At 52.8% G+C, this 24,890-nt stretch overlaps 1 protein-coding gene across 9 annotated transcripts; it reads left to right on the forward strand.

Moving 5' to 3' along the window:
- The first annotated feature begins 45 nt into the window (after positions 1-45).
- Positions 46-24,069, forward strand: Map7d1 (MAP7 domain containing 1). 9 transcript variants are annotated; one of them, XM_070008888.1, is made up of 18 exons: positions 47-400; positions 14,622-14,951; positions 15,118-15,186; positions 15,675-15,838; positions 16,523-16,628; positions 18,044-18,154; positions 19,263-19,385; positions 19,482-19,648; positions 19,750-19,895; positions 21,023-21,351; positions 21,637-21,814; positions 21,908-22,046; positions 22,124-22,228; positions 22,518-22,571; positions 22,748-22,790; positions 22,890-22,980; positions 23,106-23,299; positions 23,478-24,069. In XM_070008888.1, exons 1-18 carry the CDS (start codon positions 355-357, stop codon positions 23,486-23,488), a joined length of 2,406 nt encoding a protein of 801 aa, XP_069864989.1. In that variant the 5' UTR covers positions 47-354; the 3' UTR covers positions 23,489-24,069. The 9 variants fall into 9 exon arrangements, with proteins under 9 accessions (XP_069864986.1, XP_069864989.1, XP_069864984.1 ...); XM_070008887.1 differs by having other exon boundaries at positions 48-400; positions 16,523-16,637; XM_070008885.1 differs by having other exon boundaries at positions 46-400; positions 19,263-19,648.
- The last annotated feature ends 821 nt before the right edge of the window (positions 24,070-24,890 follow it).

Below are 24,890 nucleotides of genomic sequence, written 5' to 3' on the forward strand. Positions count from 1 at the left end.
CCGCGCTGCACTTGGTACGCGCCAGCGGAGAGGCCAGGCCCAGCCCGGGCGGTACAATAGGGTTGGGCCGCGGCGGGGACTGGGGCCGGCGCCGGGCCAGGGAGCGGGGCTGCGGCGGACGCGGACACAGCCCGGGGCGGGCGGCCGGCATCTCGGAGCCTCACAGCCGTCCCAGCCTCGACCTTTGCGGACCACTGCCGCTTCCCAGTCGTTGCCCGCCGGGCGGGGCGGGCGTGATGCGCCGCGGGACCCCTGCCCTGGCCTCGGGCCGCCGCCGCCGTCGCCGCTGAGATTCCCCCCCTCCCCTTCTTCTCCCTCCCCGCTCCCCGAAAACGCCCGGGCGTCGCCGCAGCCATGGAGAGCGGCCCGCACGCGGAGCCGGGTTCCGGCGCATCCCCAGGTATGCCGGGAGCCACGCGGGATCGAGGGAGGGAGGGAGGGGGGCCGGCGGGGGGGGCGCGGGAGGCCGGGGGAGGGAGGCCGCCGACCGTCCCCGCCGCGCCCTCTGACCGCTGGAAGTTTAAAAATAAAAGCTGCGGCGGCGGCGGCGGCCGCATCCTCTGACAGCTCCCCTCCCCCACCGGCGCCCCGCCGCGCCCGGCGGGCGGGGTCCCCTGGGGGAACCCGTCCGGGGACTGGTGGGGGTGACCCCTTCTTCTGTCGCAGTCCCGTGCCACCTCGGCTTCCCCGCCCCCACCGCGGTTTCCATTCCACCCCAGTCCCTGCAGATCCTCTTTTGCCGAGCTGGCTCGACGGCCCGCCCCTCTCCCCATCCCCAGTGGGCACGCGTGACCCTCGCCGGGATGTGGGTGTAGTGGGTGGGGGGGGGGCCGGAGGGGTCGTCGTGTCCAGACTCTCGGGCCTGGAGCCCCCGCAGGCCGAAGCCTAGGCCCTGGTGCCCCCCACGCCCAGGCCCTGGCCCAGACCTCGCCCCCACCCCATCCGTCCAGCTGCCGCGCAAAGGGCCTGTTGCTGCTGCGGGCCGGCCGGGAAGGGAGGGGAGAGGAGGAGGAGGAGGAGGGCTCCAGCGCTGGCTGCCAAGTAACCCGCCGAATAAAGGCGAGGGGGGAGGGGGAGGCGGCATTGTTTGGGGCGAGGGCGGGAGCTGGGGAGTGGGCTGCCTCCCCTGCAGCTAGGCCTGCTCCGGAGCCCACCCAGCCCGATTTGGGGAGAAAAGGGGACAGAAGTAGATTTGCTTGTCCTGCCTGTCGTACTAGCCGGCTTCTCTGGACCCGAATCTCACTGTAGAATGAGGTGAAGGCTCAAGGCCCCACTCCAGGACCTGCCACATCATTCCCTAGTTTGAGGCTTTGAATCGCGCCATCCCTCCTTACACACGCGCACACACACACACACACACCATGTGCACCCCCCAAAAAAACCGCCAAAGCTTTCCTCCCCACCCCTCACCCCACCAACCGACAGTGTCCAGGACTTCTGCAAATCCCATTCGATCTGGGAGCAGCTGATGAGGGGGTGGGGACAGGTTTCTGGTTGGGCCTGGTGTTGGAGGGAGGGCTCTTTCTTTCTTCCTGGAAGAGAAGAGATGAGATGAGCATGATTACCAAGGGCCCGAGTTCTGTTTCCACTGACTCAGGGGGGAGGTGGCCCCATCCCCACACCTTCATGGAGTCCTGAGACTAATCCTGTCACCTCCCTGCCCCCTGGGGTGTGGGCCCAGGATGAAACTGTCTGTGGGTGCGGAGAGCCGGGACAAGGTGGGGCTGCTTGTCTGTGGGTGGGTTCCTCCCCACTGCAGCGTGGGTATTTGAAGAGAACGCTGTGGGCATGGGAGCTAGGAAGATACGAGGAGGAGGTGCCATCAGAGGTGGGTTTATAAGACCCGTACTGGAAACAAGATGTCTGGGTCTCTCTTGGCTCTGCTGGGTCTGAGAGGGGACACCCAGGGAGACACAGCCTGGTCCATCCATCTGCTTTCTGGCCCTCAGCACCTGAGTGTCCTGGCACTGATGTGTACATGGGAGCCTAAATAGGGGTAGTGATAAAGCATAACCAGTGGCCTATGGCACTTGGGTGGGGTGCCCTGGGTGAGAGGCTTGGCTCTATTGAGGGGTGGGGGCTACATAGAGGCCTGGGTTGGAAGGTTTGCATACACAAAGGTCTAGAATGGAGACGTTTGAGACTCTGGATCAGGAGGGTCACCTGTGCCTTCCCTGAGAATTGAAAGGGCCATAGTGCCCTGTGAGGAGGCAAGTAGTAAATGCCCCTGGCATAGGGTGGGCCTGAGCCTGTGCGTGCCAGTCCCTGTCCTCTTGGGATTCCTTCTGTGCACTTGCACATGGCGTTAGCAGCAGGCCCCGTGGGGCAAGGGACAAGTGGGACAACTTTTTGGGGGTCAGAAGACTTGAATGGAAATCCCAGTTAGCTGTTTACTGGCTTCTGGACTGGCTAGTAGATCCTGGAGCTAGCTTCTGCCCTTGGAAAACAGGATAGTGTTATCTCGCCTGTGGGGTGACGTGAGGGTTAGACAGGATGAACCTAAAGCAACCTGGCACACAAGCACAGACACCCACAATGAAGTGTTATTACCATTATTGTGGTTATGCTCATTGGAACTGGTGCCAGGAGGGAGGCATGAAATACAGGCGAGGAGGGAGGGGCAGGAGTTGGGAAGCAGTTTGTTTAAGAGTGTAGATTCTGGAATCAGTTTAAGTTCCACTTTGTAACTTGTTATTGTGTGACCTCAGGTAAATTACTTAACATACGTCTGAAACTTTCTCATCTATTACATGAGAATATGGAGTTAAAAAAAATTTAAGAGGTAAAGATGTAGCTTAAGGTGTAGAATGCCTACCTAGTAAACAAAGCCCTGAATGCAAACCTCCATACACCTAAAAATTTTTTTTTAATGAGAATAATGCTATATATAAATGATCCCTCTGACACATTAGAATCATTAAATGAGATGAACACATAAAACTCTCAGCATAGGCTGGGAAGGTAGCTCAGTGGTAGAGTGTTTGCCTTGCATGCATGAGGCCCTAGGTTCAATTCCTCAGCATCACATAAGCAGAAAAACCCGGAAGTGGTGCTATGTCTTAAGGTATAGAGCGCTTGCCTTGAGCTGAATAGCTGAGGGACAGCGCACAGAATTCAGGCCCCACGACTGACCGGCAAAACAAAAACAACAAACAAACAAGCCTCTCAGCCTACTGGTCTGGGAAGGTGGCTCAGTGGTAGAGTGTTTGCCTCGAATGCATAAGGCCCTGGGTTAATTCCCCAGCACCACATAAACAGAAAATGCTGGAAGTGGTGCTGTGGCTCAAGTGGTAAAGTGCTAGCCTTGAGCTGAAGAGCTGAGGGACAGAGCCCAGTCCCAGAGTTCAAGCCCTATGGCTGAACAAAAACAAACAAACAAACAAAAAAACCTTTCAGCCAGGGCTTTTGTGTGGAGTTAGTGCTCAAAAGTGCTAGCACTCTGGTTTCTGTTGAGATAATTTCATATTCTTCAGAGGCCAGCGGAGGAGGTGAGATGAAGTAGAACTTCAGGAGCTAAATAGGACAGAGGGCTGGGGGAGGGACTTCTAGACAGATGTGGGTTGGGGTGTATCTGACACCCTGCCATGTGCCAGCTGGGTGATGGCTGTGCTGACGGTAGAGGAGTGAATCAGAGTCCCTGCCCTCCAGGGATACGTGCTTCCGGAAGGGGCGAGGAGATATGCTCACATGTGTCTGAGGGGAGCCAAGTACAATAATGGGCTCTGCTTGTCGAAGGCTTCATGGTGGAGGCATTTGAAGTAGACCTCAATGGATGAGCAGAAATTAGTGAGGCTGGCACGAAGAGCCACAGGTGTCCATGCAGCAGCTAGCCTGGCTGGTACCTCCCACCAACAACCCTCTCCCATGGGCCCAGTAATGAGGCCTCTAATGAGCCTCTAATATGCATCCATGCATATTTAAATTAGGCATGAGGGCACTAAGCCAGCTGATCCCCCTTCCTCCCAAGATGGGCACCTGCTGTTGGTGGGGCAAGGGAGAGAGGAGGCACAAGAGGCTGGGCGCAGGGCTAGAATGGTGGCTATGGAAGCCTGAAAGTGAGATTTTTTAGCAAGAGGGAACTATGTCCTTGTTTCTCCGCTGGGTCTCAGGGCCAGAGAGGAAGCTAAAGAGCCAGGCTAAGATAATGCAGCCTTGTTGGCCTGTGGTAGCTCTGCCTGGCACCCCAGGGCACAGCCTCCAGTGTGTCCGCCATCACCTCTCAGCTGCAGCTCTGCCCTGGTAGAGCTGGTAGACAGCCTGCTTTCTTTTTCCTCGTAGTGCTCCTCACCAGTTCTAAGCAGAGCAGATGTAGGCCCCGCATGGACTCCCTGGTGAACCAAACTAGCTTTCACACGTGGTTTCCCACTCCCAATTTGTTAAGGGCCTTAACTGTACCAGGCACAGTGCTCATGACTACTGTCTCATTCATTCTTCATCATAGTCCTTGAGTAGAGACCTAGTATTAGCCCCATTTTACAAATGAGGCCCAGAGAGATGAAGTCACTTGCCTAAAGTCACAGAGCTGGAAGCTGGCAGAGGCAGTGTTTGGACTCCATCTGACTTTAAAGCCTGCCTCCATAGTGGATTACCATGACAAAGCCAGTCAGTAGCAAGGTCTGGCTCACTTTTCCATAATGGGTCTTCTGTAGGAAACTTGGTTTTGGGGACCCCTTATCTTTTTGCCAAGCAGAGATAGAACCAGTTGAAGATTCTGAACAAGTTGGTCCAGAAAGAGGTCCCAGACCCAGGTAGTGACACTTTAGCTAGTGGGCTGTCTGCAGGCCTTAGCCTGAGGCTAAGCCTTTGCCCTTCTCATCTGGGCCCTAACCTAGGCTGTTCTGCTGGGGCTGAGGGAGGGACATGGCGGAGCTCAGGCTTAGGGATGGGGTCATTTCCTGCTGCCTAAAATAACAGGAAGTGGCTGCTCCTGATTGGAGGCTGGGAACAATGGCTGCCAGCAGGGCCTGGGAGCTCCTTCCGATCTGCAGACTCAGTAGGGCTTCTGTCTTACCATACACCGAAACCACAACTTGGCCTCAAGGACCTCCAGCCCAAAGCTCAACTTCTCAAGCAGGCTGCTCTCTCCAAGTGTGCTGCTCCCTTGCCCAGCAATGGTTAGTTCAGCCAGGCCAGCAGTTAGGCTGTCCCTACAGTACACTGCGCTGGCCTAGCAATCAGGTCTCTCTGGGCTTTTTCCTTCCTTCCTTCCCATCCCAGATTTCTCTTGACGGCTGCCTCCATCCCAGAGCAGGCTGAGGGTAGATAAAGTCACCCTGAATCTGTCCCTCATCCTCACCACTCACCAGCTGTGTGGCCTTACTCTTGGAATCTTTCTTGATTTGTAAGGTGAGGTGGTAATAACTACCTCATAGGATTGTGGCAAAGGGGCTGGGAAGGTGGCTCAGTGGTAGGATTGTGGCAAAGACTGAACTAATGAGTTTAAAGGATTTAGCCAAGGGCCTGACACAAACCTTAGCTGATACTGTTGTTAATCAGACTTTCCCTGGGTGCAGGGTTAAGGAATACCCTAAAGGAGGAGGAAGAAATGGCCTGGCCACAGCTGGACATTGAGACTGTGCTTCTGTGTGTTGCTGAGGCTTTATCTGGGCTTTAGAGGAGGGGATACCTGGATCTGTGTGTGTGCATGTGCGCACACACCATGCCTATATCTGTGCATCCATCTGTCTCAGGGTTCCCCATCCGTCCATCCATTACCTGTCTGTCTGTTCTGAAGCTCAGGTCTATTTCTTGTGTGAGAGAGACAGCGAGGGCCACTGGGTGGGCCCTGGCTGGTTGTCTGATGTGTCCCCTATGTGTCCTGATGTCTACATGTTTGCCTCACTTTGTCTTTTCCTCCTCCCTGCCTCTCCGTCTTCATCTGTCTAGTGTACTGTTGTCACCTCAGAAACTGCTGCAAGAGCCAGAGGGCTCTTACTAGAGGTACTAATTCTGTCTGAAGCCTCTGCCTCCTCCATGCTCCCCTCCCACGGTGCCTGTGTCAGGTGCCATTCGTGTCCCCCCTGCTGCTCTCTGCCCCAGCTCTCACTTGGGTTTACCCTTGATCTGCCCTGGAGGTGGGTCTCCCCACCCCTGCCCCAGCCTCACTTCCTGCCTCCTGATGGCCAGCCTGGGCAAGAGCCTGCCTTCCCTGCATTCCTGTGCTATGAGCTCAGGGCCTGCCTGCCCCACCTGCACCTTTCTCTTTTTTGTGGGGGGACCCTCCCTGGGGGAACCACCGGATCATTTCCTTCTTTAGGGAAGAGGCAGGAGCCTCAGGGAGGGATGATGTGCTACCAGAATCGGTAACACCAAAGATTTTATCATCCGGCAAGGCAGGGTTCAATGCTCCACACTGACATCCATGATCCATTTAACCTGTGCAAATAACAGTTTCTCACCTGTGAAGGGGGAGGGGGCACCCATGATGCTTTCCCTTTAGTATTCTCATGAGAATTAAATGAGATAAGTGGAAGTGACTGGTCTGTAATAAGATTTCAGTAAAATGATTAGTTGCTGGCAGGGGATATATCAGGCTCTGGTAGGATCACCTTTAAGGTTTGGAGGAGATGTTTTAGGCCTTGGAGCGTCCTGGGAATCTGACTATGAACTGTGAGCTTTCCATATACCTCCACACAACTACCCAGCCACCCATTCATTCCATCCATCCATCATCCATCTCTCTGGATGTTCATTAAACAGATGCAGGAGTCCTACTCTGTGATGGGCAAGTCATTATGAGCTCTGGGTCTGCCAAAAGGACTGAAAAGACTAAAACACAGTCTACTCCCATCTCACCCTGATGGGGTAAGGGTGTGGGGGGAGGGGTGGCAGACAGAAAAATGACACTTGGTTATCATTTCTTTGAAGGACTATTTGGCCTGGCAGGGTTAGTTGGGGTGGAAGAATGGTAGGATGGATGGAGGGACTGCCAGCTCCTGAAGGTAGAATGAGGAGTTCCACTCTAAGATGTGGTGGGTCCTCCAGGGACCTGGCACCAATCTTTCTACAGCCCCAGCTATTTTGGGGGCTCTGAGGAAACAAGGACTTTTTTTTGGGGGGGGTCTGGTCGTGGGGCCTGAACTCTGGGCCTGGGCGCTGTCCCTCAGCTCTTCAGCTCAAGGCTAGCGCTCTACCACTTGAGCCACAGTGCCACTTCCGGCTTTTTTTTCCTGCTTATGTGGTGCTGAGGAATCGAACCCAGGGCCTCAAGCATGCAAGGCAAGCGCTCTACCACTGAGCCACCTTTCCAGCCCGAAGCCAGGACTTTTTGACCCCACTGTGTAACTAGCTCCTGCACCTTTACCCTGCTAATGTTCTCTGTGCCAAGAAACAAATACAAACTATCTGTCTCTTATCCAGTTCTTAGCAAGTGTTCTGGTAGATATCAGCATATCAGCATAACAAAAATAAAGCAGACAATGGCTGAAACCTCAATCTAGCATAGACTAAAAAAAGGTAAAATTAAGTAGCTAGAGCATTACATCTGATTGAAGATGGAAATGATCAGAAAAGGATCATCATCCTGTTGAGATAATTAACAAAGGAATCAATCTGGCTGAATATAGGTTGTTCCTGTAACACTGTCCAGATGATATTGCACCATGGTTGGCATAATTCTGAGGGAAAACTTGTATTCAGAATCAAGTCCACCAGGTCACAAGAAAAGTTCCAAATGGCATGTTTGCCTGCTGAGGAGTTTGTGTTGCTTGGCGGTGGAGTAAACACTCATTATTACTTTGGTTAGCTTCTACCTGACTGCCTCATTCCAGGAAGCTGCCCACTCTATGAGATGGAGTTGTTTGCTTCCCTTCAAGTGTTTATCCTTGTACAATGAGTTGCCACATGGATGTACTGTCCAGAAGAGTAAGAATGTTCCTTCAAAGCTGGGTGCCAGGGCTGGGAAGGTGGCTCAGTGGTAGAGCGCTTGCCTTGCATGCATGAGGCCCTGGGTTCACCACACATACTCAGGGGGCTAAAATCTGAAGATCAAGGTTCAAAGGCAGCCAGGGCAGAAAAGTCCATGAGACTCTTATCTCTAATTAATCACCAAAAAAAGCCAGAAGTAGAGCTGTGGCTCAAGTGGTAGAACACTAGCCTTGAGCAAAAGAAGCTCAGGAATAGTGCCCAGGCCTTGCATTCAAGCCCCAGGACTTGCACACACACAAAAAAGGTCCATTCCTACACACCTGTTTTAGGCCATGGTGGCCTCTTGGCAGAGCACTTGACTGTCATTGGACAGCCAGTATTGGGGATTGAACTAAGCTCTCACTTGGCTTTGACTTTTTTTGCTCATAGCTGGCTACCTCTTGAGCCAGAGCTCCATTTCTGGCTTTTTGGTAGTTAATTGGAGATAGAAGTCTCATGGACTTTCCTGCCTAGGCTTGCTTCAAACTCTCATCCTTATATCTCAGCCTTCTAAGTAGTTAGGTTAAGAGGCGTGGCCTCGGCCATCAACAGCATTTTTGACTGTCACCCTGGACCTGGAATTGTGGCAGCTGCTGGCAATGCAGCTGTGAGCAAACAGACGTGTCCTGACCCTTGTAGGACTTCTTCCCACTCAGCCTTGGGAGAGGCAAACAATGAGAAAAAAACACACAAGGAAGTTTAAAACTGTAACAGTTCAGCGCCTAAAAACAAAAACACAAGAAGCCACCACTGCATGTGATGAAGGACTATACAGATCACAGAAGCCAGGGAATGCCTCCCTGAGGAAATGATGACTAAAGATAGTTAGGGGAAGTGGGAGTTAACTAAGAAATTAAGAAGGGAAGAGCCCCATGGCAATAAGGAGTTTGGATGATTATCAGAATTTTTTTTAAAGGTTGGTGTGTTTGGAGTTCAGAGAAAATGGGGAGCAGGGTAAGAGGAGAGATTGAGGATGTATGGTGAAGGGGGACAGGGATGCTAGACTTGTAAATTGGGCTCAAGAATGTTGTCTTTGTCCTCAGAGCCATGGGAAGCAGCTGAGAGGTTTCATGTGATCATGCCTGCATGTAGAAACACTAAGGTGCAGAGTGGAAATGGGTGTGGTAGTGTAGAGCTGCGTACTCATCCACATGAGAGAGGTGTCAATACCATCTGCCAGGGTGAAGTTCATTCATTTCTTCACTCCCTAGAATGTGTGCCAGGCTCTGTTGTCCTGAGAGAGATAGAGCAGCCACAAAACAAGACCAAAGTTTGTGTTCCTATAGATATTTTTTTAGCCTAGCAGTGGGAGACAGTGTTAAAATGGGATCCCAGCTACTTGAGAAGCTGAGGCAGAAAGAGGGCCTGAGCCAAAGAGTTGGGGACCAGCCTAAGCAACCTCAAGACACCACTCCTAAAAAGAAAAAAAAAATTAAAAATGGGTTAAAAAATAGGACTAGTGCTTATGGAGGAAAATAAAATGGTAAAGGAAGCAAAAATAGATTCTTGGGAAAAGGAGAGAGAGACACACACATCAGGAGTCAGGAAAAGCTTCACTGAGCAGTGACATTGGAGCAAAGACCTGGAGGAGGTGAGGGAAAGAGGCCCAGAAGAGAGGACAGCAAGAGGAGGGCCACAGGAACAGTGGCTGGAGGGGCTGGGCAGTGGAAAAGGGGAGGAGATGAATGTAGTCCAGGAGACAACAGCTGGAAAGAGAGGGAGGAGCCGGTAGAGCCTGGGAGGCCCTCGGGAATATTTTGAGCTCTTCTCTCAAGACGGAGATGAGTCTGTGGAGGATTTTGTCAGCAGAGTGACATGGGGTGACTTACTTTCAAACAAAATCACTCTGGCAGCAGAATTGGGAAAAGACCAAAAGGGAGCAGAGAATAGGAGCAGGGAAGCCAGGCACTGGTGGCTCACACTTGTAATCCTCACTACTGAGGAGGCTGAGAGTTGAGGATTGCAGTTCAAAGCCAGCCAGGACAAGATAAAACTGTGAGACTCTTCAATTAACCACAAAAAGCCAGAAGTAAAGCTGTGGCTCGATTGTAGAGTACTAGCCTTGAGTAGAAGAGCTCAGAGATAGCACCTAGATCCCAAGTTCAAGCCTGGGTGCCCGCACAAAAATAAATAGGATTGGGCTGGGAAGGTGGCTCAGTGGTAGAGCGCTTGCCTTGCATGCATGAGGCCCTGGGTTTGATTCCTCAGCACCACATAAGCAGAAAAAAAAACAAAACAAAAAAAAAGCTAGAAGTGGTGCTGTGGCTCAAGTGGTAGAGTGCTATCCTTGAGCTGAAGAGCTGAGGGACAGTGCCCAGGCCCAGAGTTCAGGCCCCACGACAAGACCCAAATAAATAAATAAATAGGATCAGGGAATTTGTGAGGGATGATGGCTTCGGGGTCCAGGTGGTGGAAGAAGAGGTAGTGCCCAATGATTAGATTTGGGATTTGTTTTGAAGGTAAAGGATTTGCTGGGAGATTAGACATAGCACTTAAGGTAAGAAAAGAGTCTGAAATGACTCTCTAAGGCCTGAGAAATCAAAAAGATGGGGGTGCAAACTGGGGGAGGAATGTGTTTGAGGGGAAGATCAGGAGCTCCATTTTTTGTTTTTATTTGGTCGGTCATGGGGCTTGAACTCTGGACCTAGGCACTGTCCCTCACCTCTTCAGCTCAGGGCTAGTACTCTACCACTTGAGCCACAGCGCCACTTCCAGTTTTCTGATAGTTTATTGGAGATAAGAGTCTCACGGATTTTCCTGCTGGCTTTGAACCGGGATCCTCAGATCTCAGCCTCCTTAGTAGCTCACAGGTGTGAGCAACCAGTGCCTGGCAGGAGCTTGGTTTTGGATGTGTTAAATTTGGGTATCTGTGAGACATCCAGGGGTGTCAAATAGGGAGTTACACCAGCAAAACTGGTCCTCCAGGGAGAGGTCTAGGCTGGAGAGACAAATTTGGTTGTCATCAACAGGGAATGGTATTTAAAACTGTGAGTCTGGATGAGGTCATCCTGGGAGAGTGTGGACAGAGAAGAGGTGAGCTCCTGACAGCCCTGGGCACATAGCAGCATGGAGAGGAAGTCAGGGAGGGGCCAGCAGAGAACACTGAAGTCATAGCAAAGCAGAAAGGAAATGTGGATGGAGAGGGTGTCCTCTCCAAAGCTGGGTGAGGCCAAAGGGTTAACTGTGTCAAATGCACTGACAAGTCAAGGGAGACAAAGATGGACAGTAGCTACTGGAGTTAGTAGCAGGAGCTCACTAGTGACCTTGAGACGAGCAGGGTCATAGAGCAATGAGTGGGATGAAGGCCTGGCCCAGTGAACTTTTTGGTAGACGTAGACTGAAGTAGATTCTTTGGGATAGGTGCTGTTTGGAAACACACCATTCCTCAACTCAAGTGAGGAAACTGAGGCTGAAACAAGTTCAAGGGCTTGCCCAAGGTCCCATATAGAGCCAGAATCCCCACTCCAGCTTGTCTTGACTACATCCCCTTGCTCTTCCCAGCCTCCCTTCTTGTGGATGGTCAGGGCCTCCTTGGCAACTTCCTGTCTTGCCTGGTAGATGTAGACAATACCCTCCCACCAGTTTTCCTTGCAACACCTGCGGCACACACATGCAGGTGCTTGGAGAAAGGCCTTGCCCTCAGCTTTAAGCTTGGTCACACCTAGGCTTTGACCCAGACAATCCTGGGTTCAGAAATCCTGACTCTACCATGTACTGGTTTTATAACCCTGGGAAAATCACCTAGTGAGGTAAGCCGTGGTAACCCCATCTGTATGACATGACCACTCTCTTCCTCTCAGATGTGGGGAACTGCAGGATACATCCCCTTTAGTGCATACCAAGCCTTCACTAAACATTTGCCAGTAGTTTGCTTGCCCAGTGTAGTTACTGAAGGAATTTGCAGCTGGCTGGGAAATAGATTGGCAGTGACCAGGCAGCCTTCTCTAGGTGGTATGGGGAGAGCTGGGTGGCCTGTCATAGAGCCAGGGACTGGCAAAGATAAGGGGTCACTGGGTCCTCAGATGAGGCTTTCTGGAGAAGGAATGAGGGAAAATAGTGTGACCCCCAGGAGTTGTTGCCTAAAACTTCACACTTCTTATTGTCTCACACAGATGCGGGAGGATGCATGGGAAAGGCACGGGTTCTGCTGATGGCTCTGGGTACAAGTCTAGGCCCTTCCACCTACCAGCTGAGTAACCTCAGTGTACCCTACCTATCTCCTCTGTGCCATGCTTCTGTCTGGAAGAGATAAGTAGAGCATATCAGGGAGGGTTAATACTAGTGTGTTAAAACACTTTGCTATATCCTAAGAGGGCCAGAATTCCAGGAACAGAGGACATACCATGGCAGAGACCCCCAGCAAGAGCAAAAGATATCTCATGAAAACTATCTGCTTCCTAAACCAGGTCAGAATCAGTGTCTCAGCCAGGTGCTAGTGGCTCATGCCTATAATCCTAGCTATTCAGGAAACTGAGATCTGAGGATTACGGTTCAAAGCCAGCCCCAGCAGGAAAGTCCATGAGACTCTTATCTCCAACTACCAAAAAGCCAGAAGTGGAGCTGTGGTTCAAGTGGTACAGTGCTAGCCTTGAAGGAAAACTCCAAGGAAGGAGGAAGAGATGGAGGAGGTGAAGAGGTCAAAATTTGGCATTCAACTGGCTGAAGCCTATCTTTCCTGCCCTACAGTATACATGGGCATCTGTGTATTTACTATTAATACTATGATATCTTTTTTTTTTTGTCAGTCATGGGACTTGAACTCAGGGCCTGGGCACTGTCTCTGAGCCTCTTTGTGCTCAAGACTAGTGCTCCACCTGAGCCAATGCCACTTCTGTTTTTTCAGTGGTTAATTAGAGCTAAGAGTCTCACAGGGACTTTTCTGCCTGGGCTGGCTTTGAACTGAGATCCTTAGATCTCAGACTCCTAAGTAGCTAGGATTATAAGTGTGAGACACTGGCATCCAGCTATGATATCTTTCATACTGTTCCTGGAATATTCATGCCTTACAAGAAGAAATGAGGGCTGGGGGTATAGCTTAGTGGTAGAGTGCTTGCTTAGCATACATGAAGCCTGGGTACCACATAAACAAAAAAAGCTGGAAGTGGCACAGTGGCTCAAGTAGTAGAGAGTTAGCCTTGTGCAAAAGAAGCTCAGGGACAGAGCCCAGGCCCTCAGTCCAAGCTCCAGGACTGGTAATTTAAAAAAAAAAAGGGGGGGGGCTGGGAAGGTGGCTCAGTGGTAGAATGGTAGAGTGCTTGCCTTGCATGCCTGAGACCCTGGGTTCGACTCCTCAGCACCACATAAGCAGAAAAAGCCAGAAGTGGAGCTGTGGCTAAAATGGTAGAAAAGAAAAGATATGGGCGACATTGATTGACAAGTAATGTACTCATTGCCTTACTTACTCATGTAACTGTAATCGCTCTGTACAGCATCTTTACAATAAAATGATTTAAAAAAAAGAAAAAAGAAAAAATGAGTGTGGCTGAGAGTGGCTAGGGGGGTACAAAGTAGGCATATAGCTGATTGTATATCCCTCCTTGTTGGGATTTCAGCAATATGGACATTCTGTGTGTGTGTGTGTGTGTGTGTGTGTGTGTGTGTGTGTGTGTGTGTGTGTGTGTGTGTGTGTGTGTGTGTGTGTGTGTGTGTGTGTGTGTGTGTGTGTGTGTGTGTGTGTGTGTGTACATGCACACGCTGCTGCTGCCTGGACTTGAACTGTGGTACCTAGGCATGTTCCTTAGCTTTTCACTCAAGGCTAGCTCTCCACCACTTGAGCCACAGCTCTACTTGTGGCTTTTTGGTGATTAATTGGAGATAAGAGTCTCACAGACTTTCCTGCCCAGGATGGCTTTGAGCTGAGATCCTCAGATCTCAGCCTCCTAAATAGCATTATAGGCATGAGCCACTGGAGCCTGCTTCTGTGTTTCTTCTTGGTCAACACCATGGCTCCAGCACCGGCACCCTCTGTGAACCAGGTCTTGGTCAGGCACTAGGACCCGAGTGGAAGGAGGCAGACCTAGGAACCAACCATTACCATTTGGGGTTACAAACTTTTTCTGATTTTTCCCTCTCCCTTCCACCCCTTGTGCACACACATGCTTGTCTGCTGAAACCCTCTTCTTTTCACTGGAGCTGCAGCTCCTTCTTCAAATAGCAGTTTTTCTGGATCTTCTTTAGTAAGCCTCCACATACAGATTAACCACCTCTGTCATGCTGTCCCAGACCTGGTACTTCCTCTCTGCTGCTGTTTGCCTGCCCTGCTCCAGGATGAGCCCCTTGGAGGCAGGGGTCCTCACTGTCTTCATACCTTTGTATCGTTAATACCTAGAATATAGTGGGCCTGGCACATGGAAGGAACATAAATGTATATGAATCGATAGATACGTTGGACAAAGGCTATAGAAGGCTGCATATTGTTTTTTGGTTTTTTTTTTTTTTTGGGGGGGGGTCCGGTCATGGGGCCTGAACTCTGGGCCTGGGCGCTGTCCCTCAGCTCTTCAGCTCAAGGCTAGCGCTCTACCACTTGAGCCACAGCGCCACTTCCGGCTTTTTTCTTTTTGCTTATGTGGTGCTGAGGAATCGAACCCAGGGCCTCATGCATGTAAGGCAAGTGCTCTACCACTGAGCCACCTTCCCAGCCCAGAAGGCTGCATATTGAACTGATGGCACAGGCATACAGTCTGACCTTCTCTCCTCTCTCATATTGTTTTTTTCAGCTGTGGTATCCAGGATCCCCCCAGAGCCAAGACCTTCTCCAGAAGGTGACCCTTCTCCACCTCCACCACCACCACCGACGTCAGCCCTGGTCCCTGACACTCCCCCAGATACCCCTCCTGCAATGAAGAACGCCACTAGCCCTAAACCAGAGAGCCCTGCAGAGCAGGTTGAGCCCAGACCAGCCCTGCTGCAGGAAGAATCCCCTTCCTCAGACTCAAAGAGCAGAGGACCCACCCCACCAGCCTCAGGCCCAAGGGATGCCAGGCCTCCTCGAAGGAGCAGCCAGCCCTCGCCAACATCAGTGCCAGCCTCTGACAGCCCTAAGCAAGGTATGTGTAATGTCATTTGCCTTGGGTCCTGGGTGGTGCCATGCAAGGAAATCCCTTTTGCTTTGGAGGACATGGGGACGGCAGGAGTGAGGCTGGAGGAAGGCCCAAGGCTGGCTGCTCCTTAGGGAGACCTTTAGACTTGTCTGTTCTTGTTCCCTTTGCTAAGATGTCAAGAAGGCAGGAGAGAGACACAAGCTGGCAAAGGAGCGGCGAGAAGAACGGGCCAAGTACCTGGGTGAGTGTTTGGGAAGCAGCAGCAGCAACTGCATAACTGACAATGCTCGAAGGCTGCATGTGTAAGGCTGTGTAAGACTAGTACCTGCATTATCTCATTAAAACCTCTCACCTATGGGAAGAAGGAACAGGATCAGAGAAATGAAATCTCTTGCCTAAATTGCACAGCTAGTGGAAAGGCAGAGGTTCAGACCCTGATGCATCTTTTCACCCCAAATTCATGCTCTTAACCACAGCATGTGGAAATCTGTCCAGTACGCCCCCAAGTAGTGTGGGGTCTCACACTGAAGAATTCATTTGTCCTTCAGTCCTCAGAGATGTGAGTTGAGATCAAAGGAGGAGAAGCAGACCTCACCCCAGAGCTGCCTCCCATAGGTCCTTAAGTATGAAGGGGTGCCTGTGAATGGAGGCTTCACCTAGGCAGAGAGCAGAGACCATCCAAGTCTGTCACAGGACTCCTCACACGCCACGGGGCTCCTTTTCTTGCAGCGGCCAAGAAGGCAGTGTGGCTAGAAAAGGAGGAAAAAGCCAAGGTGCTACGAGAGAAACAGCTCCAGGAGCGCCGGCGGCGGCTGGAGGAACAAAGGCTGAAAGCTGAACAACGCCGGGCAGCCCTGGAAGAGAGGCAGCGGCAGAAGCTCGAGAAAAACAAGGTATATTCCCGCTAATCCCACCTGGGTTCTCAAAAATCTGGAGGTGTGAGGATGCACATGCCCATGTGGGTGTGCTGGTCAAGTACATATACATTCACACTGGCATTTGTGCCTCCTGTAGCCATCTGCACAGTCCTGTCGGTGAACCGTCACATCTGGGTTTCAGTGTCTGGGCCTCTGCACTGCAGATGGTCCGTGTGTCTGCTAATGTATATGTAGGTTGATCCATGTCTTTGTGACTGTGCTTACATGGGTCGAACCCTGGTGTGAGGGCTGGTGAGGTAGTGAAGGAAAAAGGGTGTATAGACCAGCCCCGGGGTGCTTGGGTAAAAAGGAAAACACAGCCCCAAGGTCAGGACCTTGGTGCCAGGAAGACCTGGGCTTGTCCAGAAGCGCCAGACAGGGAAAGTCCCACCCCGTGCTCAGAGAAGCAACTCATAGACCCAGGAAATGACTCAAACACACTGAAAAGCTCTCCGAATAACAATGGAAAGGGATCTATCCCACATGGGCCTTAATCATAGCAGGGTCTTTGTAACCTTGGTTACCTGCAATGAGTCAGGGAAAGCTTGGAAGTGGGCTCTGGAGGGCAGAGGTCCTGTCATGGGAGGAGAAAGGTCTCTCTCCCAGGGACGATGGATGATTCTGAATCCAGACTCCTGTCCTTTCTTCACCTGCCCCCAGGAACGCTATGAAGCAGCCATCCAGCGGTCAGTGAAGAAGACATGGGCTGAAATCCGGCAGCAGCGCTGGTCCTGGGCAGGGGCCCTGCACCACAGCTCCCCAGGACGTAAGACCAGTGAGTGGGCTGGAAGGCTTGCTGGCTGGGTGGGAAAGGCTGGGGTCTGGTAATGGGAGGGAAAGGAATAACTTACTTACATAGAAGGAGCTGGCCGCTCCCTGCAGCTGGTGTGTCTTGCTTCATGTGACTTGTGTCTTCTGGAATGGTCTGTAAACCAAATTGCCCTTCTCAAGGACTCCACTCTCAAATCAGAGATGGATTCTCTCCACTTGGTTTGTTCCTCAAACCTCTGTCATTTTAGGAGTAGCCTTCTTTGCTCCTGTCAATTACTGTTAGTTGATGATACATAAAAGAGGAATTTAATGCCCTGCAGACACTGGATATTTAAAGAAAACTGTCACCCCTGTCTTGGAAGGTAGATTTTCGTCTCTGAGTTTTCTTCATGTAGGCACATCACGGACTTTGGTCTAATTCTTTGCTGGCATGTATGTACCACTGTGCTTGGATGTCTTTGTGCAATGGCGAGGTTCCCTATGTCTAGCTGTATATCTTCCAGTGTAAGTGCTCATGGATCTGTGTTGTGTAGCTTAATATGTTTGTGATGGTGTGTTTGTGGCCTTGTGTACCTCAGTGAGGGCTTCTAAAATCAGACAGACTTGGATTCCAGCTGTGGCACTGGTGGTATGACCTTTATTTTCTCAGCCTCTCACTTTCATCTGTGAAATGGGGATAATAACACTGCCTGCCTCCGAGGTTGTAGGTAGATGTTTGGAGGATCAATTGAGGTAACATGTATAGTGCCCAGCACAGTGCCAGGCCCATGGTAAGCATCAACAAATGTCAGCTGTTGTAAATATCATGGTTAGGTTGCTTCGATGTATCTGTGCTTGTGTGCATCTGAGTCTGATACATTCATTACCTGTTGTGAATCTGTGCATGTCTGCACACACATGTGCATGCATAAGTATCTATCACTCTATTTGCCTGTGTCTGCATGTCTTTGTCTTTACGTCTGGATGAATATGTGGATTTGTGCAAGTGACTGTGACTCTGTGAGTTCTTCTGTTTAGGAACTTCTGCATTGTCCCAGTATGTGGGTGTTGTATCCATAGCGCCTTGGCTGGGCAGTGTCAGCAAGTGCCAATGCTGGGTGGTTGTGGGAGGGGTTGCAGCACCCAGCCCTAGGGAATGGCTTCCTTTGGTCTGGCCAGAAAGGCTGTTAGTTGTTCTAGTTTTATGCCATCTCCTCCCTTTGCTCCTCCATCAGCTCCCCCAATTCAGGTTGTCTCTGATCACCTACCCTCCCCCTCCCCCTTCCACTGCCAAGTCCAACTCCTCCCCATCCTAGCCTGCCCAATCCTCCCTCTCCCATCCTGCCCTCGGAGCATCCTGCATGGAAGGCCTCAGTGCCCCCCCTGGCTCCCGTCTGGCCCGGCCCTAATGCCGTGTCTTTTCCCCTCCAGGTGGGAACAGGTGCTCCGTGTCGGCAGTAAACCTGCCCAAACACGTGGATTCTATAATCAACAAGCGGCTCTCAAAGTCCTCTGCCACACTCTGGAACTCCCCCAGTAGAAGTAAGAGAAGGCCCAGCCTTCCCCCTGCAGAGCCCCCTGTAGTTCCCAACAAGCCTCCTCCAGTGCTCAGCAATAAAACAGTCCTTGCAGTCCTCCTATACTATAAGCCCCTTTCCCCACCCTACCCTACCCCTGCTCTGTGCCTTTCAGGAGAGCCAGTATTGGGGGCCCGTGCCCTGAGAATAGAGTTGTGCCCTACAGGACAGGAGAACACAAAAAAAAGGCCCAGAGGGCAGAAAGCCTGATAGGGCGTGCAAGAGCAAGTTGGGGGCAGTGACTGGGGGTGGGAATGGACAGGCAACCTTATCTCCAACCACAGCTAGCTAGCCTGCCAATGTTAGACAGGTGGTCTTGCCCCCTTGTGTCAGACTTGCCTGGGTGCTGAGGGCCGTATCCTGGCTCCACCCTGGAAGACCATGCTACCCTGTACTCAGCCATAGCCTTGGCTTATTCCAGAATTGTGGTCAACCAGGGTGGCACAGCCCCTGCGTTCCCACCATGCCCCGGTGCTTACATATGAAGGAGCTGTGGTAGGAGTTATTTATAAATTTCTCTAGCTTTTATTTGGTTGCTCTGTTGCCTAGCAACCCAATCAGCTGCTACACCAACCCCACCTGACTGAGGCTTAAAAATAACCCAGCAGCTGAGGGGACAGAGCAGGGTGGCCTGGGGCAGCCAGTCCCCCTAGCAGCCTCTCCCTGGCACAGAACTCCTGAAGGCTGGGTCAAGGAAGCCCAAGGCCCCTCACTGCCCCAAATTCAGGGAACATGCTTCCCCCAAGCCAGCGCTTTGAAAGTAGGAGAAGCAGGGCCCGACAGAGGGACCTGGGAGAGGGCCCCGGGCTCCACCAGTCCTGTATGGCCGCTTCCTGTGCCCTGGGTTTAGAGCGTTCTCCCCCGAGACTGGAGGTGTCCCTGAAGCCATGCAGGTCGTCGCCCTGGGAAGTGTTTTGTTGCCTGGGTCTGCAGTGGAAGGCCAGATTTCAGGGAGGACAAGTTCGGCCCCGCGTGACTTGGGGGGTGAGAATCCTTTGGCTGGGTGTGGAGACCGTCCCTGGTCTCCGCGTCCCCCTGCCTGCGGGTGACCGTCTTCCCGGTGTTCTCCTCAGATCGCAGCCTGCAGCTGAGCGCGTGGGAGAGCAGCATCGTGGACCGTCTGATGACGCCCACCCTCTCCTTCCTGGCTCGGAGTCGCAGTGCGGTCACCCTGCCCCGAAATGGCCGCGACCAGGGTAGGGGCGGCGGCCCTGGGAGACGCCCCATCAGGGGCCGGGCAGGGGCCAGCCTCGGGCCTGGACCGCACCCCGACCGCACTCATCCCTCCGCAGCCGTGCCCGTGTGCCCGCGCTCGGCCTCCGCCAGCCCCCTGACACCTTGCAGCGCCCCTCGAAGCAGCACGCACCGCTGCACCCCCGCCGGGGAGCGCGGGGAGCGGCGCAAGCCCGGCGCAGGCGGCAGCCCCGCTTTGGCTCGCCGCCGGCCGGAAGCCTCGCCGGTGAGTGGGCGCCGGGCGCACGGTTGGGACCACAGGCCTGGGCCCGGGGGCGTGGGCGCCACTGACCTCTGCTCCCCACCCCGGCCCCTCTCCACCGCCAGGTGCAGAAGAAAGAGAAGAAGGATAAGGAGCGGGAAAACGAGAAGGAAAAAAGCGCCCTAGCCCGGGAGCGCAGCCTTAAGAAGCGCCAGTCCCTCCCTGCCTCCGTGCGCCCGCGCCTCTCCACAGGCGCCTCCTCCCAGCCCAGGTGGGCCACCTGACAGCGTCTTCACAGACGCTTCCGGGGCACCTACCCGAGGGGGACCGCCCCCTTTTCAGTCAGTGCTCTCAGTCTTTGTCTCTCCCTCTTTCTCTTCTCATCCCCTCCCTCTCTCCCTCCTCAGCCTTCTTTCTGCTTCCTCCACACTTCCTTTCTCCTCCCTCCTTTTCTCCTTGTCTCCTTCCCTCCTCCTTTCCCCTCCTCATCCTCTACTCCTGCTTTCTCCTCCTCCTCTTCTTCCCCTTACTCTCTCCTTTTGAGCCAAGTTCTCACTATGTAGCCCATGCTGGACTGAGACTCAAGATCCCTCCCCCCCATCTCAGCCTCTTGACAGCTAGGATTTTAGGCATGCACCATCGTTCCTAGACTGTCTTTTTTTCTTCTTCTTTCTTTTCCTCCCTTCTTTTCTGTTTCTCTCCTCTTTTCCTTTCTCTTTATCATGTTTTGATAATAGAAGTGTCTCCACATTTTAAAGTGTCTAGCACCTAATAAGCACTCAGTATACTTGCTGAATGAATGAATGCTGAGTAGTGTTCCTGGTGATTAAGACACTTTAGTGAGCTAACCCAGGGTTGGGCCAGTTTTGCTCTTAAGTGTATAGGCTAGGGGCTGGGAAGGTGGCTCAGTGGTAGAGCGCTTGCCTTGAAAGTATGAGGCCCTGGGTTCAATTCCTCAGCACCACATAAGCAGAAGGAAAAAAAAAAGCCAGAAGTGGCGCTGTGGCTCAAGTGGTAGAGTGCTAGCCTTGAGCTGAAGAGCTGAGGGAGAGCGTCCAGGCCCAGAGTTCAGGCCCACGACTGACAAAAAAAAAAAAAGTGTATAGGCTATTGGAGAGACATGAATCAAAGACTGTCGTAAATGAATATATAACTGTAAACTGGCCTATTTACACTGAATCTTGTGAGGTGAAGAGGTGGGAGGGGAGTTGCTGACCTAGCCTGGGGGAGGGGCACTTCCTGAGAGACATGCTCAGTGTGTGTGTGTGTGTGTGTGTGTGTGTGTGTGTGTGTGTGTGTGTGTGTGTGTGTGTGTGTGTGTGTGTGTGTGTGTGCGCACGCGCACATGCACACAGTGCTCTGTGCTCTATGTGCTCCAATTGTAACTTTCTCTTTTAGCCCTAAGTCGAAGACCCGGACGTCCTCTCCCTCCACATCCTGGCCTAGGCCTGCCTCTCCTTGCCTTAGCCCTGGACCTGGCCACACTCTGCCTCCAAAACCACCATCCCCCCGAGGCACCACTGCATCACCCAAGCGGCGAGTTCGGAGGAAGGAGGAGGCAAAGGAGAGCCCCAGCCCAGCAGGGGCTCAGGACAAGAACCAGGACAAGGGTAGGGCCAGTGATGAGAAGGAGCCCGCAGGCCCAGCCTCACCAGCACCCTCACCCGTGCCCTCACCCACCCCAGCCCAGCCCCAGAAGGAGCAGCCCACGGCGGAGATCCCTGCAGGTGAGGATGGAGACGTGGTAGGCACAGCAGAGAAGCTAGCTTTGCCTTGGTCCAGGAGGAGGTAGTCAGGGGTATGGGTTATCACAGATGCCTGGAGACTGGGTGTTGGGAGTCAGGAAAGAAGGTGGCTCAGTACACAGCTGGTCTGGCCCTCAGAACACAGGCCACACTGAGGGATAGCAGCTATGGAGTAAATAGGTTACCCTGACATCCAGGAAGCAAGAATGGTAGAAGTGACTGCTTGCACTGGTGGTGACTACTAACTGATCCTGGATCCTCCTCCAGAGATTCCTGTCCTGATCTCATCCCCAGCCCCTGCTCCACCGGTGACCCCTAGCAAACCCATGGCGGGCACCACAGACAGAGAAGAGGCCACTCGTCTCCTTGCTGAAAAGCGGCGTCAGGCTCGGGAACAGCGGGAGCGGGAGGAACAGGAGAGGAGACTACAGGCCGAAAGGGACAAGTGAGTTTACCTTCCCAGATTGGGCAGCATTTCTAGGGTCTGGAGAAGAGGAGCAGACTGTGCCTGAATTTCCTGCCCACCCGTGTTTTCCAGGCGAATGCGGGAAGAGCAGCTGGCACGAGAGGCTGAGGCTCGGGCTGAGCGAGAAGCCGAGGCCCGGAGGCGGGAGGAGCAGGAGGCCCGAGAGAAGGCACAGGCTGAGCAGGAAGAGCAGGAACGGCTGCAGAAGCAGGTACGCAGGCAGGCGTTGGGCAGGCCCAGATGGAGGGCTGGAGCCAGCTGCCCAGAGCTCATAGAGGTCTTTGGCAGAAAGAGGAAGCTGAAGCCCGGTCTCGGGAAGAAGCAGAGAGACAGCGTCTTGAGCGGGAAAAGCACTTCCAGCGGGAGGAGCAGGAGCGGCAGGAACGCAAAAAGGTGAGCAAAACAGAGGGTGGGGTTTTGTGGGCAGGGCCCAGCACTGGTGGGTGGGGCCTGCATCTGGCCTGGATCTTTCTCCTTTTCCTGAGACAGGATAAAGACCATGCATGAATAGCGGGCCCAGCCTTGAGCTTGTAAAGTGAAGGAGCTGGAGCAGGTTCTGGTTCCTGGCCACCTTGGGCTTGTATAAGCTGGGAAGGCACTGAGCTCAGCATCAGGACCAGCGGTTGGGAGGTTTAGGATTAGGGAAGGCTTTGAACCTAACTGATATGGGGCCTCCAAACAGCGTCTCGAGGAGATAATGAAGAGGACTCGGAAGTCGGAAGCTGCTGAAACCAAGGTCAGGTCTCCCAGGTTGGGTATGGGATGGGAGGTTGAGTGAGGAAAAGAGGCTTCGAAAAGCCATCCAGAGCCAAGGCAGGAGGCTGCTCAGGTCTGGACTGAGAGAAGAGTTCAGTGCCACCATGAGGTGGTTAGATAGCCCTTGAGCCTGACTGCTCTTCCTCTTCAAAGCAGAAGCAGGACAGAAAGGAGGCAGCAGCTAACAATTCCAGCCAAGGTAAAGCCTCTGTTCCCTTCATCTCCATCCCCTGCTCCTCCAGCCTCACTCCTTACCTACCAGTACCTGAATTCTGACTATTGTTCTTTCCTGTGATAGACCCAGAGAAAGTTGTGGAGGCTAGGTCCTCAGGCCTGCACAAGGACACTATGCAGAAAGAGGAGCTGGCCCCCCAGGAGCCACAGTGGAGGTATCAACTCCCAACCCCCGGGACTTGGGCAGTGAGGCAGCCTCAGCCTGGAGTTGTGGAGTAGGTGGGGGTGGCCTACATTTTACAGGGAGGCAAGCCGCTAACTATGGGCTCTGCACCCACAGCCTGCCAAGCAAGGAGCTGCCAGGATCCCTGGTAAATGGTCTGCAGCCTCTCCCAGCACACCAGGAGAACGGCTTCTCCCCTAAGGGACCTTCTGGGGACAAGAGTCTGGGCCGAACACCAGAGGCACTCCTGCCCTTTGCAGAGGCAGAAGCCTTTCTCAAGAAAGCTGTGGTGCAGCCTCCTCAGGTCACAGGTGGGGTCCCCTGGCTCCTGGACCCAGCAGTATCTTCCTAGCAGCCTTCCCTCTACTCCCCAGCCCTGCCCTTTTCCTCCCTTCCTGCCAGAAGCCTTCTCTTGCTTCACCATGGGAACCCCACAGCCTAGCCTGGAAGGCAGGCTTTGCCTGATGTCTTTCCTTTCTTCTCCCTCAGAAGTCCTTTAAGCAGTTGCCTTGGATCCAGGTGCGGCTATGAAGGCTCCTCTGCATCGTCTACCCAGATGTCTGCAGAAGAAAGAGACAGAGCAAAGATGGAAGTGGCCTAGGCCCCTGGGGGTGGGTCCTCTCTGTTGTTTTTAATCTGCACCTTATAGACTGATGTGTCTTTGGCTGGAGCCAGACCCTGCCCCTCAGTGCATTCGTGTGCTCACACGCGCGGTCACCTCTCCCCCTACACACACATACACTCACAGCCTTTCTGGCCTCCCCCTGGGGAAGGGCCACCTGTAGTATTGCCTTGGTTTGGTGGGGTACAGTGGATGTGAATACTGTAAATAGCTTGTGCTCAGACGCCTCAGCGTGGAGGGGGCGGGAGGCAGACCTTCCTCCCAAGGCTTCCTGGGGAGATCTTCCTCCCTCTATTTAACTGTAACTGAGGGGGAACTCAGGTCTGGGAATGGGGGGCACCTTGGGCCACAGGATACTGGTTGCTTCAGGGGTAACCATGCCCCCTGCCCTCACCTGGAATCAGTGTTATTGCATCTGATCAAACTTCTCCAGAAATAAAGTGAGAATAATTCTGCCAACACGTCTATCATTGGAGCTGGTAGAGAGGGAAAGGAGCATTAAGAACGTAGGGAGCTCAGGGCCCAGGGATCTCTATCTCCACCTGATTGTACCCATCCTAGACCTTGTCCTGCAGTCTTCTAGATCATAGATTCATTCATTTAATCATTCAAGTTTTGTTGTAGCCGGGTGCTGGTGGCTCACTCCTGTAATCCTAGCTACTCAGGAAGCTGAGATCTAAGGATCATGGTTCAAAACCAGCCCAGGCAGGAAAGACCGTGAGACTCTTATCTCCAATAAACCACCAGAAAACCAGAAGTGGCGCTGTGGCTCAAGTGGTAGAGCACTAGTCTTGAACTGAAGAGCTGAGGGACAGCACCCAGGCCCAGAGTTCAAGCCCCACGACTGACAAAAAAAAAAAAAAAGTATTGTATCTATACCAGGTATTGGGCTGCACACTGAAGATGCATTAATAGGAAAAGATATAGCTTAGACTGGACATGCTGACAGACACCTATAATTGCAGCTACAAGGGAAGCAGACATTGAGTAGACCCATTGGGTAGACCATCCTGGTATAATTAATATCTATAATCTCAGCTATCTAGGAGGCATAGATAGGAGAGTTGTGGTCCAAGGCCAAACTGGCGGGGGGGGGGGGGGGGAACACAAAACTATTAAAATCAGAAAAAGGTGGGGGCATGGCTCAAGAATACCCGTCAAACAAGCACAAGGCCCTGAGTTCAAACTCCAGTATTGCACAACAAAAATGAAAAACTTTCCTTTTGGGGAGTTTATAGTCTAGCAGCGAGCATTATAAATACTGAAGGATGCCGGGCGCT

Source organism: Dipodomys merriami, unplaced genomic scaffold, assembly GCF_024711535.1.
Source record: "Dipodomys merriami isolate MVZ:Mamm:240054 unplaced genomic scaffold, mDipMer1.0.p SCAF_71, whole genome shotgun sequence".
Lineage (NCBI taxonomy): Eukaryota > Metazoa > Chordata > Mammalia > Rodentia > Heteromyidae > Dipodomys > Dipodomys merriami.